The sequence below is a fragment of the Nothobranchius furzeri genome, chromosome 13 (assembly GCF_043380555.1).
Source record: "Nothobranchius furzeri strain GRZ-AD chromosome 13, NfurGRZ-RIMD1, whole genome shotgun sequence".
Lineage (NCBI taxonomy): Eukaryota > Metazoa > Chordata > Actinopteri > Cyprinodontiformes > Nothobranchiidae > Nothobranchius > Nothobranchius furzeri.
In genome coordinates this window covers 42334456-42349443 of record NC_091753.1, presented here as the reverse complement: position 1 = coordinate 42349443, position 14988 = coordinate 42334456, and the positions used below count along the sequence as shown (strand labels likewise).

The 14988-nt window shown below is 41.6% G+C and overlaps 1 protein-coding gene across 5 annotated transcripts in view; it reads right to left on the bottom strand.

The window, feature by feature from the left end:
* Positions 1 to 14988, bottom strand: part of LOC107380247 (syntaxin-1A) — a 97715-nt gene that overhangs the window by 70260 nt on the left and 12467 nt on the right. For all 5 annotated transcript variants that reach the window (XM_015951400.3, XM_015951401.3, XM_015951403.3 and 2 more), the window contains exon 2: positions 565 to 642. In XM_015951400.3, coding sequence (XP_015806886.1) covers positions 565 to 642 — 78 coding nt within the window. The remainder of the gene's footprint in view (positions 1 to 564; positions 643 to 14988) is intronic.

Below are 14988 nucleotides of genomic sequence, written 5' to 3'. Positions count from 1 at the left end.
TCAAAATTTGTTCAAATTGCCACCCACTGTGTGAGATTCTATTAAATAAGCATCACAGACGCCGCTCTACTCGCAGTGAAAGACATCACAAAGTAAAGTTAGCATGGTTCTGTATGATAGATGACTCACAGCAGGCCTCCATCCCTGCAGAAATCCCAACTACACCAAAATAATATGGGCTCTTCCCTCTGACAACCATGACAGTGTTTAGTGTGTGTTCCTGAGTGCACACGGCAGCTGTGGGAATACATGTTGGCAATGTTTCCACAAGAAAAGTTGTGAGAAAAGAAGGGAAACTATCCAGGAACACACACTAATGTGATGAACCGAGTCAGTAGTCTATTTTTTTTCTAAAGAAATAAAGAACACAATGATCCATATCCCACCTGCAACCACGTCAATAGTTATAAATGATTACAGCACTGCTAAAAGGAAACAAAATGATTGATGTGTGTGTGTGTGTGTGTGTGTGTGTGTGTGTGTGTGTGTGTGTGTGTGTGTGTGTGTGTGTGTGTGTGTGTGTGTGTGTGTGTGTGTGTGTGTGTGTGTGTGTTCCAAACCAACCTGTTCAAAGAATTCATCCATAAAGCCTTTATCCATCCCCACTGTCACTTCATCCTCCTCCTCTGTCGTCTCCTTCCCCTAAAATAAAAACACACTTTAACACTTGGTAGAAAATTAAATACATTTGGATTTTCTTTTTATTTAAGAAACTCAAATTCACTCATAATTCAAAATTTCAAATATTAGACTGTATAAAATTGCATTGCATAATTCTATCTCAAACACCTTCTCCGCTCATCATCTGATTAGAAACAAGGGGCACTTAACCACACATGTAATTAGACACAGTTCAAGTGATTAGCAAGGTTTATTTAATTAGAACCTAGGAGGAGATTGATTTATTTTTTGTTGTTTTTGTACATCTTTATCTTCTCTCTCTCTCTCTCTCTCACACACACACACACACACACACACACACACACACACACACACACACACACACACACACACACACACACTTGTATTTATATGCTTGTGTGGCTGTGGTAGCGTCACAGTCTGTGATAGTTTTGGTGATTATTGAACACAGAATTAGTACAAAGATGCTATTTTTTTCTAGAATAATCTGAAACCAACTTAAAACCTATGTGCTATAAGGAACATTTAAACAAATCTTTGATCCAATTTATTCGTAAAGCAAGTTTTAATACTACACAATACACCGGTGTTGTATAATACAACGTACAAAACGGGAGGCACCAACGTCGGACCTCCAGGAACCATAAAAGGTGCCCACCAGCCTTTTCTCCAAATAGCACAAGTCTAAAACAAAATTAATCAACAAAATCTGCTGCCATCTTTTTTAATCACAAATGCTTTCATGTAGATCAAAAAACTACTATTTTAAAAAAATAATTCAAATATATTTATTATACATGAAGTTTAGTTTAAGTCTGATCTATTCTAGTTCAAAAGTAACTATTGTGTAAACATGGTAGCTCTTCGTGTGGCTCAGTGCTCAAAAGTAGCTCTCAGATTCACAAAGGTTGGTGACCCCTGGTATATGAAAACAAGATGACAAAAAAACTAAAAGTGAACTACTTTTAAAGGGATTAACCAACTCACATGAGCTGAAAGCTATTGGGAAAAGACACGATTATAAAACAGAGTTAAAGAGAAGCTATTATTTGGTTTTGCGATGACTAAAAGCAGCTGATAAACTGATATAAAGGCTTCTCACTGAAAGTTCTAATTTTAACTACAGAAATCAAAATCAATTAAGCCTTAATCACCAGATCTGGCAATATATATGGAAAGCGGTTGTTGGAAAACACACTAGGATAAACAATCAATGTAAAAACAAAATTACAGGAATAAAAATGGTCGTTACACAAAATTAAATTATTTTAAATGGTGCTGATTTACTGAAGCATTCCCAGTGTTGTCAGATTCCACAGATTGGATGGGATTTAATGTAGGAAGCGCATCAGATCCATAGAAACACTTTCTCCTAACTTGTAGGGTCCTATACCCCTGAACTAGATGTCTCCTGGTCCTACCCTCTGTCAGTGCGCCCCAGGGCAGATGTGGCTATATTGTAGCTCATCATCACCAGTGTGTGAATGTGTGTGTGAATGATGCACTGAAGTGTAAAGCGCTTTGGAGTCCTCTGACTCGGCACTATACAAGTGCAGGTGATTGTTGCAGGACCACCTCAATAACAAGCATAATAATGTGGCTGATATTTTTAAGGTTTTATTATTTTAATAAAATATAATGAGAGAAAATAAAAATAATAACTTCCCATCATGTAAGCAGTGATTCATCAGGAAATAAATCTCTCTTTCTAATCACATCAGCCATTACGCTACATTAGCAGATCTCATGTGGCTTCATCTCATTCATCTGACCGCTGTCAAACTAATTCAGCTCCCCATTAGTGGCTTATGAAATCCATTTGCGTATCAACATCGTGATGACAGAGTGCAGTTTTCCTCTTCTGCCTGGAGCATCTCTTTTATTTAATTCAGATATTTGCAGGACATGCAGGGACAGAATCCATAATTCTGCTTCAGATTTCTTAAAGGTGTGGAACACTCATTTAATCAGCATTGTTGGTTCCTTTTTTAAAACACAGAAAAGTTTTTTTTAACCTGCTGCTGACAGTTTCATTCGCGGCTGCAAACATCCTCAGAGCTGACGCTGATGGTGGCGTCACTTCCTACTCTGTTTATCCGCGGGCAGCAGAGGACGTTGTCGCCCTTTGCTGCCCGCTCTCCCCTCCGATGATGCAGTCCCATGAGCGATCCAATGTGTAGACCCCATTGTCTCTGTTCATGGTCCCACATCCACGTCTCCTTATCTCTATAGCTTCCTTTATCCATCTTTTGTGTTTCTGTTGTTCGGTGTTTATGATCCTCGTGTTGTCCCAGTCCATTATACGGTTTTCTCTTGTGCAGTGATCTGTTACGGCTGACTTCTTTATTGTACTTTCTGCTTCTTGTTTTGCTGCTCTTGTGTGTCTTCGACTTGTTTCTTTCTCGCACTCCTTTCTATGTTCTATTGTTCGTGAGTTGAGTTGGTGTCCGGTTTCTCCTGTGTATGTTTTATTGCAGCGTTTGCATGGGATTTCGTAAACAACTCCACATTTATGTCCAGCTGGTATCTTGTCTTTTGGGTGTACTAGTCTGTTTCTAACTGTTGTGTATGGCTTTGTTGGTGTGTTTATGTTGTGTTTTTTCATTGTTGCTCTTAATTTTTCTGTTATGCCTTTGATGTATGGTAAGGTTATCACTGGTTTTGGTTCTCGTCTTTCTGGGTTTCTGGTTCTTTGCTTTGGTTGTTCTTTTCTTTCTGTTGTTGTTTGTTGTTTTCCTTTGTTTATTGCCCATGTCGGGTATACGCAGGTCTTTAAAGTGTGTTGTATGTGTTTGTCCTCTTGTTTACGGTCTCTTTCTTCTGTTACCATGTTTGCTCAGTGATATAATGTTCTGATTACTGACATTTTGTGTATGGTGGGGTGTTCTGATGTCCATAATAAATATTGGTTTGTGTGTTGGTTTCCTGTATGTGTTTATGTTTAGGGTCCCGTCGGTCTGCCTGCTTATTTTCATGTACATAAAAGATATACTGCCTTCTGTTTCTGACTCATATGTGAACTTTATGTTGCCTGTGTCGTCAATGTTATTCAAGTGTTGTGTTAGTGTTTCTGTTTGTCCTTTTGGTAGCATTTCCATAATTTTATTTTGCAGTTTGGGGGGGGGGGGGGGGCAGTGGCTATGGCTTTTTGTTCGAGGTCTTCCATGAAAAACTCGCATAGGGTGGCTGATAACGGTTTACCCATGGCGAAGCCTTCCAGTTGTTTGTATATTGTATCATCGTATGTGAAGTAAGTGGAGTTAGCTACCAGTCATATCAGTTGTGCTATGTCATCTGCTGTGATGTTTGTTCTTTTGTGTAAAGTTTTGTCCTGTCTGATTCTGTTAACTACTATGTCTATGGTTTTTTTGGGTTGGTGTTTTGTGAACAGGGATGCGGGCAGCAGAGGACGTCGTCACCCTCTGGGATAAACGGAGTAGGAAGGGATGCCACCATCAGTGTCAGCTCTGAGGAAGTTTGCAGCCACGAACGAAACAGTCAGTAGCAATGTAAAAAAAATAAACCTTTTCTGTGTTTTCAAAAAAGAACCAACAATGCCGTTCGAAATGCAACACAGTAAGAACATACCAAAGATACTCATTTAATCAATTCATTAGCAGTAGCCTCCAGTAGGAATGGATGTCTTAGTCATACTCTAGGGGAAACAAAGCTCCAGTGCACCAGTTTCAGGAACCACAAAATTGCCACATCAGAGGTGAGCTTCAGACAATAGGATCTCACCTCTGATTGGCTAACAGAAATGCAACTCTCATTTCATTAGCAGGAATAACCATAAAATGAGACATTTATAGCAAAGGATATTTTTCTTCCAGGTAGATCTTCTGAAACATTGGTCCGCTTAACTGTCAATCATTCTGGTGAACTATTCACGCAAGGCCATCGTTGTACGTTGCTGGGTGGTTTTCACTTCCTACGCATGCGCAAAGTGAAAGTTGGGCTCCCCACAGACGCCTCTGTCGCCAATTTTCTGCTTGACAGATAAGCTAAAGTTCGGCATGCTTTTTGGAGAAATTTATTTCAGATTATTGCTAGAAGAAGAAGTTGGCTGCAACGCCAGCAGCTACTTTTAATGAGGATAACTGGGCGTTCTCTCATGTGCTTTTTTATTTTTTTATTTTGTTTTATTTTTCAAAAACGAGGAGCAGGCGGTTCTTTCCTGAAATACAGAAACATCCTCCACTATACATTTAAATTGCAGTTACATTAAAGACCAAGTTCCCTTGAATTTTCAATACAATTGCAGTGGTGTCTAGTATAAATAAACACCTTGTGAGTTGGTCTCTTTGGGAACATAGCTCTGGCATTCCTGTTTCAGGAAGTAGAAAGTTAGAGGATAGCTGAGCAGAAGACAACAGGATTTGGAGTTTTACTTCCTGATTTTCTGACATCTAGTAACTGATTGGCTAACAACATTGTGACTCTACCACTGATTTTGTTTGCTTTGCAGTGTAGATGTTTTATCTCCACAATACAAGCTTGAATGAGTTATGCCATGTTGTGGAGTTGCTAATGCTAACGGTTAGCTTCTACTAGCCAGGACATTCTCTGCTCTCTCCTAGACGCTAAATCAACAACAACCTTCCCTGTCACGGGCCAGGATGATAGATAAATAAAAAAAACTTTATTAATCCCTCGGGTGAGTTCCTTCGGGAAATTCAGTTTGCAAAAAAAGCAGCGCAACACCGACAGAGGTTACAGAATGTCAGAAAATATTATATAATAATAAAAATAGAAATAAATATAAAAATACAATTGAATTGCACCTTCCGGATATCAACGTCCTTAGCACCGTTGACCATTAAACCAATTTAACTGTTTAACAAAGGTACTTGCATTGAGGTATTGCACAGTGAAGTGAAGAGTCACTACAGCGTCGGTGTCCCCCCCTCCTTTGTCCTCCTGTTTGTCCTCCCTCTCCCCTCCAGAGAGGAGTTATACAGTCTGATGGCGTGTGGAACAAAGGAGTTTTTAAGTCTGTTAAGTTCTCATCTTGGGGAGAAGCAGCCTTTCACTGAATAGACTCTTCTGTTTGTTTATGGCCGTGTGCAGAGGATGCCCAACATTGTCCATGATGTCAAGCAGTTTTTTTTATGTCCTTTTCTCTGCCACTGACACCAACGTGTCCAGTTTCATGCCGACCACAGAGCCTGCCTTCCTGATCAGCTTCTCCAGCCTAGATGTGTCCTTCTTCGCTGTGCCACTCCCCCAGCCCACCACAGCAAAAAGAAGTACTCCAGCAACCACTGACTCATAAAACATCCTCAGGAGCTTCCTGCAGATGTTAAAAGACCTCAGCCTCCTGAGGAAGTACAGTCGGCCTTGGGCTTTCTTATACAGGTGGCCTGTGTTGCATGACCAGTCCAGTTTATTGTCCACCCACAGCCCAAGGTACTTGTACTTAGTGACTACCTCCACCTCCTCCCCCTCTATCTTAATCGGCACTGGACCCCCTCTTGACCTCCCGAAGTCCACAACCAGTTCCTTAGTCTTTAAGGTGTTGAGTTGCAGGTGATTCGAGTGACTCCATGCGACGAAATCTCTCACCAGACCTCTGTACTCCGCGTCCTGATCATCCCAAATACACCCCATGATGGCTGTATCATCTGCGTACTTCTGAATATGGCATAATTCAGAGTTGTAGCTGAAGTCAGAGGTGTACAGGGTGAATAGAAGTGGGGACAGCACAGTTCCCTGTGGTGCTCCTGTGCTGCTGACCACAGTGCAGGACGTGATGTCCTTCAGCCTGACATACTGTGTGGATGAGCCCATGGATGCTAATTTGACATTATGACATGTAAATGTCACTGGCTTTTGTCCAAACTTTTCCTGTCCATTTGCTATCAGAGGCTAATACAGGAAACAGGGATAGAAGACTATTTTCATGTTTAGCCTGAATGTTAAACTCAGAGTAACAGATCATATCTCAAAAATAAGTTAAAAAAAATGGTTTCTCTGTAAACTCTGTCTCTAATCTATAAAATCTAGTTAGCTTTTCTGACACAACTCCATGTTTTCAAAGCATGCATGGAAGAAAATCAAAAAGATGTATCCTGGATATCTGCACCTAATGTGGAAGTATGTGTGAAGTGTTTTGGGGGCCTGATATCAAACTCAATTCCCTCCAAAAGAGTTTTGCATGTACAAACACAAAAAATGAAAAAGTTTTGTGGCGTAAGACTTCAAAATGCCTGTGTTCTTGTTCTGAACATGTGAAAGGCTGACATAGAGGAACAGGGAGGAATGAGAAGGAGGAGATGATGCACTGATGAGGGGAGAAAAAAAGCTGCTTTGGGAGAAGATGTCAGACTTTAGAAAGAGAGAAGCTGGGACACAAATTTGGCCCACATTTTAGGTGAGAGAACTGCAGAGCCACTGTGATCACACTGAAACTATCTAAAACCCACTCAATATGCCTTAAAGTCAGCATAAACTAAATTATTTGACGTTCATAATCTACACATTTTATTTATTAAACAAGTTCATATTTCTAGGTCATGTTAGCGGTCCAGCTGCCTTTCATTTGCTCTAAAAATACACTCAGTTTAAAAAAGTTAGCTGTAATTGAAGTGGAGAGACAAGTGTAAATGCTGCAGCAGCAGGAGGCAGAGGAGGAAGAAGAGGAGAGAGTTCAGTGAAAGTGATGAAGGTTTTAGTTTTGGTCAGGAGCAGACAAGAGTACAAACTCAAACCTCCACCTCCCACCCAGATCTGGAGCTCCCGCTGAGCCAAATAGTCTCTGCGGAGGCCTTTAGCGCTGCACTCTTGACTCAGCATACAGACTGGACTCACCACACACACACACACACACACACACACACACACACACACACACACACACACACACACACAACAGATGATCTGAGCCAGACACAAAAACATACAAACACACATCACAGCTGACACACTTTTAATACACAACAGATGGTACACACACAGAGAAAACAAGCCACATACAAGCCAGCTCTCACTAGACCGCAACCCATACATGCACTCTGCCTCTGAGGCCCATCCTCGGGGTGAAACATCCGAACTACAGAGCGGAGAGGTGATCTGATTGTGCTGTTTATTAGATTAGAGAATATTTCTAGGCGCTGGAGCAGCAGGAAGCCTTTCCATAAAGACAAAAGTGGTTACACGTCCAGTGTGCACAGAGGGATTGGGAGGAAAATAAGAGTGGGGGAGGGAGAGATTAAACCAGCAGGCTGCAAGAATCTGGGTTTATATCAGAGGCACAAAGAAGAGGAGGAAACTCTGCAGCACAACAATTACTGAAAGCTGTGAAAGTGTAATAGGAGGTGCAACAAGAACCCAGAGAGATGCTGAGCATGTGTTGAAGTACAGCCGTTCACGTCTGAGTTTGTGAGAGGCAGCTTTATCCTCAAGGTTCGATGTGAAAATAAGCAAGAAACGAGTGGTGAGATAAGGGATGTGCAACAAACCTGTTTCCACCTTAAGAAAAAGGTGTTTCAAGAGGTTTTGGAACAAAAGTGTTTGTGGTTTGACTGTAGGAATGTTTTCAGTAATAATAATTATCCACTTTATAATTATTAATTAAATCTGCAAACCTACAAGTCAGCATATTTCTACACAATGGCCAAATGATCAAACAGTCACCTCAACACCTTACTGACTGGACCCCTTTAGCCTTCAGGTCTGCTTCTTTTTTTAATGTCGTAAATTCAACAAAGTGTTGTAAACCTTCCTCAGAGGTTCTGGTCCATAAAGACATGATAGCATCACACAGGTGCATCCATGATGTGAACCTCCCGTTACACCACATTCCAAAGATTCTGGACTGGACTGAGATCTGGGGACTGTGGAGGTCACTGGGAACTTTAACATTCAGAAAACCAGTTAGAGATGATATGAGCTTTGTGACATGGTGCATTATCCTGCAGGAAGTAGCTGTCAGAAGATTGGTGCACTGTGGTCATAAAGAGATGGACATGGTTAGCAATAATACTCAGGTTGGCTGTGGTGTCTAAACCAGGATCAGGTGGTACTAAGGGGTCCAAAGTGACACCAGAACATCTCCCCCACTCCATAACATCACCACCACCATGCTGAACCATTGAAACAATGCTGAATAGATCCATGCTTTCGTGTTGGTGACACCAGAGTCTGATCGTCTAAATGCTGCAGCTAAATGAAGACTCAGACCAGAAAACAATTTTCAGTCTCTTATATTTCAGTTGTGGTGATCCCGTGTGAGAGGAGTAACACCCAGTGCCACTTTTTGGCTACAGTTGCATTTCTACCATATAGAAACCAGTTAGCTTCCTCTAATATCTGACCTCAACAAGACACATTTTCACCCAGATCATCTCACTCTGGACTTTTTTGTCCCGGGTCATTCTTTGTGAACCCCAGAGATGATTGTGGATGAAAATGCCTTGAGATGACCAACAAGCACATCCAAAATCACTCAAACCTCCTTTCTTCTCCATTTGGATGCTTCAGCTGTTAAGAAAATCAAGCCATTGAAACACAGCAGACCTTCAAACTTTTCAAAAACATCCTGGCTCTTGAGCACATGACCTCCCTCTGTCACATTTACCTCATGTTGCTATCACTGCATTAATCTTTTTACCTGTTTTATGCTAACTTTGTTAGATTCTGCTGCAGGTGCAGAATGGATTTTTATTTGTGGTGATTACTGGAGTGAAAACAGAAATTAAAAAAAAGACAGCGCTATTCAAAATTCACCAAACCACTTTCAAAGAGATCCGTGTATTCAAAATGAGTTCCAATAAAACTTCCGGAATTTATTCATTAAGGAAGACACGCTATTGGTTATGTTTTTCAATGAGGAGCACCCAAAGTGAATTACTTTTTTTTGTAGTAATCATAAATGTTAACATGTTTTAGGCACTTTTCCTGGCTGTGGTTAAAATCAGGTGAAAAATCTAAAGTTATGAACAGTGAAAACAGCTAAAAGCAGATAATGGACACCACTCTGGGTTACAGATAACACAAATATGTACATGCATTTAAAAAAATAAATCAAATGAAAGCAGAAAAACAGAATGGGTGGGCTCATTCATCCATACATCTATTTTTGGCTGCCAATCCGGGGTTGGGTCACGGGGTGGGAGGCCCTGACTGTCCTCTCCCCAGCTACTTGGGCCAGCTCTTCCAGGGGAATCCTAAGGTGTTTCCTGGTCAGTCGAGAGGCATGGTCCCTTCAGCATGTCCTGGTTCTACCTTTAGGTCTCCTCCTGGTTGGATGTGCCTGATGCCCCAGTCACCTCAACTGGCTCAACTTTGTGTGGAAGAGCAGCGGGTCTATTCCAAGCCCCTCCTGGATGACCAAACTTCTCACCCTGTATCTAAGGGAAAGCCCAGCCACCCTGCAGAGAAAACTCACTTTGACTACTTCTATCCGTGATTTCGTACTTTCGGTCGCTACTTAAAGCTCGTGGCCATATGGGTCGAGCCTTCTGGCTCAGTTGTCTCTTGACCACGACAAATCGGTACAATGCCCGCATCACTGCAGACGCGGCACTAATTCACCTGTCGTGCTCCATCTTTCCCTCACTCATAAATAAGACCCTGAAATACCTAAACTCCTCCACCTGGGGCAGGACATCGTCCCTGACCTGGAGAAGGCTTTCTACCCTTTCCAACTCGGGTGGGCTCATTTCAGTCAAAAATCCCAAGTGAAGGAGAGAACGTCAACATGGATGACTGACAGGAGGAGGTATGGAGCCATGGAGGTGAGGAAATAACAGAGGAGCAGTGAGGACACAGGAAGTGACAGACCGAACCGGCTGAGTGTAAAACTCATTCAGTTCTTGTCTCGTTACGGCTCTCCTCTAGGAAATCAATAAGTGTTCATCATTCAGGGAAGGCACATATGGTTACCCCATGCAAGCAAAGATCTTGAATTTTCATCTTTTAACTTTTATTTTTTTTTTTTTGAGAACTGGTGTCCAATCCTAGCTCCTATCCTGCACGTTTTAGATTTTTGACTGCTCTAATCTGTGATTAAACTGAACCGGTAATGCAAAATATTCTTTTATTCACATTTTCTGCAGAATAAAACGGCACACAGGTATAAAATAGTTCAATTCTTTGTTTATATAGCAGACAGGACACAGGCTTGACTGAGAAAAGAAATGAGGGGAAAAATCCCTTTGAAGGGTTAGAAATCCAGATTAAATCTGAAAAAAAAAAACTAATCCACATGCAGGATTTTGGTGTATTATTTTTGCCGTACCAGTTAGAACTACACCCATCCATTTTCACCCACTTATCCGGAGTCGGGTCGCGGGTGCAGTAGCCTGTCGAGAAGCCCAGACTTCCCTCTCCCCAGCCATTTGAGCCAGCTCTTCTGGGGAAATCCTGAGGCGTTCCCTGGCCAGGTGAGAGACATAGTCCCTCCAACATGTCCTGGGTCTTCCTTTAGACCTCCTCCCGGATGGACGTGCCCAGAAAACCTCACCAGGGAGGCGTCCAGGAGGCACCTGACCAGATGCCCGAGCCACCTCAACTGGCTCCTCTCGATGTGGAGGAGCAGCAAATCTACTCCGAGCCCCTCCCGGATGACCGAGCTTCTCACCCAATCTCTAAGGCAGAGCCCAGCCGCTCTTCGGAGAAAACTCATTTCGGCCGCTTGTATCCGCGATCTCGTTCTTTCTGTCACTACCCAAAGCTCATGACCATAGGTGAGGGTAGGACCTCATCCCTGACCCGGAGAAGGCATTCTACCCTTTTCTGAATCAGGACCATCGTCTCAGATTTAGAACTACATATCATTTTAAATTTTCGTCTGATTTTCTTCAAACCTGTGTCCACAGAGATCTTTGTGCTTTCCAGTTAAACAGCGATCAGACCGAGGTTAACGAGGCTGCTTCATGGGTTCTACCTGCAGCCGTCAGAGGAGAACGTGGGTGTTAAAGTGGAAGAAGTTAAATCCTCTGCATGTCTAGCCATTTCCTTCTCTATACAATACTCCTCAGTGTCCTCCTTTTAATTATCTTCTCTCTCCTTCTCCCCGCCTGTCCTCCTCCTCGCGCCTCCTTCCTACAGAATCATTGCAGCTGCAGGCCCACACAATATGGACTCAGTTACCTTTGTCTCTCTCTCTCCCTTCAAACACCCTCACTTTGTGTTTCCTTACTGCCATCTCACCAGACTTCAGTATATTTTGTGTCTGCCACATTTCATTACACGGCTAGAGCGTTTGTAGTTTAGACCTCTTTTCTTTGGTCTCCTCTTCCTCCACCATCTCCCTTCTTTCTGACCTTTAGTGGAGTAACCATCAAAGTGATGCCATTTTAAAAAATGCATATATTTCAAATTTACAAACAAACACATTTTAACAAAGGTTAGAAAATGACTTAAAATGCAACAATACAATGACTCTGTGCAAATCAATACTGATCAATTTCCAGCCAGAATCTAAATGTCTGCAGCTGCCAGCTCTCACCGAGAAATCTCTTTGTGCCAAAGGGACACACACGAGATGCGTGACCTTTGGATGCTTCGTCACGTTTCCACTCAGTGGCTCATAACTGGCCAACGAGTATGGACGTGAATGTATAAAGAAAATCACAGACTGTTGCGTATAGACAGCAACAGGAGGTCGGTCAGCGATCAGCGTGGAAGGAGTGGGTGAGAAAATGTCAAATGAACTTTAACAACAGATCAGAGGCAGGGAAAAGGGATGTGCTGTCGCCTCTTGGGCCAAAGCGTCCACCACCACCCCCCCCACCCCCCCGCTCTGCTCTACATCTTCCTCCTGGAATACACGGAGACGGCCTCGTCGTACGGGTCACTGCCCATGAAGGATTATGACACTACCCATGCTCCACTAACACAATTATATTGGGGTTATGAGGAGAAAGTGTAAAAGGGTAGGAGGAAAACAGGATGTGTGTAGATGTCATAGGAAAGATGCGGAAGGAGGACGGAACGAAAAACAAATCACAATGATTAGTGAGAAGAAAAGTTAATTTTGTTACTTAATAATCAGCTGTTTACTATCAGGTTAAACTTCAAAGATGGTACATTTGTTTAGCTCCTGTTTAAAGCGATACGAGGCAGTTTAGCTTGCATTTTGCACCCCTTAGCGTCCGTTATGAATTCTCTGTGATGAAACTGAAAGTAAAATTTATTTCCTCGCTGTGCGTGTGTCTTTAATACACCTAAATCTAACTGCTAAAATGTCTACTCAGCCTCCAATAGTTTCTAGAGGAGCGGTTCATCACTAAATCAAACCAATCTGCCTCTATAAAATGCAGGAAATGTGCTGGAAGCAGACTCCAGCTCCACCATGTCAGCTCCACTCCACAGCTCCCTTCATCAGCAGGGACTGGACTGGCAACTCTGAAGTTGCATGTGTGGTATTCTGGCTACAGGGGCTGGGGGATCTGAGTGACATTTCATTAACCCTGTAAAGCAGGGCTATTCAATTCCGGGCCTGGAGGGCCAGTAACCAGCGTGTTTTAGTTTTAACTCTATGTCACCATGCCTGATCTCAATCAGCAGGTAATTAACAAGCTTCTGCAGAGCCTGATGAGCTTCTGCACAGGTGATTCAACCACTGAATCTAGTGTATTGGAGCACAGAAACTAATTAAACATGCTGGATATCAGCCCACCAGGCCCGGAATTGAATACCCCTGCTGTAAAGGATAATTTTAGCACATACTGGCTCAAGAAAAATATTTGCATAGTATCTCTTTAAGGAGATTCACGGTCATCAATATTTAGACAGTTTATCCCCTTGGAATGATAAAAACATCTAAATTACATGTAAACTCTGGTGAAAACTTTTCTTTTTAATTAAATTGTTATTGCCACCTGACGTAGACCAATGAGTTCAAGGCTCTTGTACAGCTGCCCTAAAAAAATTTGAAATACACGCCAATCCAAATCTGTAGGGTCCTGAGCCCAGAATCTCATGGGCTGCACTTTTTGGTGACTGTTTGTAGGCAAGGAGATATCTTTTAATTTTAAATCATACTGAATTGGTATGCGTGACAATTTTCCACCGATTTTACTTAATGCATGTACCATATGAGTAAATGTTCATGTTGCAATTCAGTCACAAAGTGTAATAATGATGTCTCGATTTATTCTCAGGCAGCTATTTCCTCTCAAAGTTTTCTCACATTTCTTGCAACTTCCGACTCGCAGAAGCTAAACTGAGAAGCAACTGAAAGGGTTTAGATACAGGTTCCCAGGGTGAGGGTTGGCATACAATGGCTTTAAATATTCTTAAAAACATTTTTCTTAAAACATTTTTGAAAAAATTCCCAGTGACACACTAGTCTACAACTCACTCAAGGAAATGAAGAACTCTCGCCACACTTTGTCACCGACACTCACAGCCCAGTGGGATGCTGCTTCATGGTTTGTGCACCTGGAAGCTAAAATCACATTAAGGCTCTGAGAGCAGCTTCTTGTTCCAAAGATAAATTATCTTAGAAATCCAACAATAGGTCATTAACCTGCATGCCCTCAAAACTGACTTCATTCTCTTCCACTAATGAATCTACAGGGATTACCTGAACATTCTTTATATAATTAACTGTTTTATTTTCTGGTCCATCAGTACTACCACTATCACAAAAAAAAAACACTACTTTTAAAATACCTGAGAGGATGTAAAAGTTTTGACATTTCTCAGCAATAAATTGAGATCAAGTATTGATATTTTCCCCATATATGTGAAAAAACATGAGTTTGATTACTACATAAAAACAACATATTTAGCTAAAACAATTATTTAAATCAAATTTAAATACAAAAGTGCTTTTTTTCAAGATGCAGTCTAATAGACTAAACTATAGGCAACGTGAGTTGCATCCTGTGACTACCAGTTCTTCCCAGTAGAGAACCCGTAGGCTACAACAAGAGATGGTGCTACCCATGACTCTAACCAGTTACAGTAAACTGTTATTTTACTATTGATACAGTACATGTGTCAGATCTCCAGAATTGAACTTCTCAGGAGGAGATGGCTGTTGTGAGAAAAATACATCCATCATAAATCCATGTGCAAGTCAGAACCTTTAGGATTACAATAGGCATGTCCAAACCTTCTGACATTTTGTGTTCACATTTTTACTAATGCACTTTTGTTTGTGCCTATTTTGAGAAGAATAAGATAAAAAATAATAAATAATATTTGCACCTTTCAAATAAAAACTTCTTTTTTTTTTGGATTGCAAGAAGAATTAACCCTACAGCCCTCGACTTGAATTGTTTGGACAACCCAGCTTTAGAATCGTGTTGTTGTTTCTAAATGTGCAAATATACAGTATTTTCCGGACTATAAGCAGCTACTTTTTCTCCACGCTTTGAACCATGCGGCTTA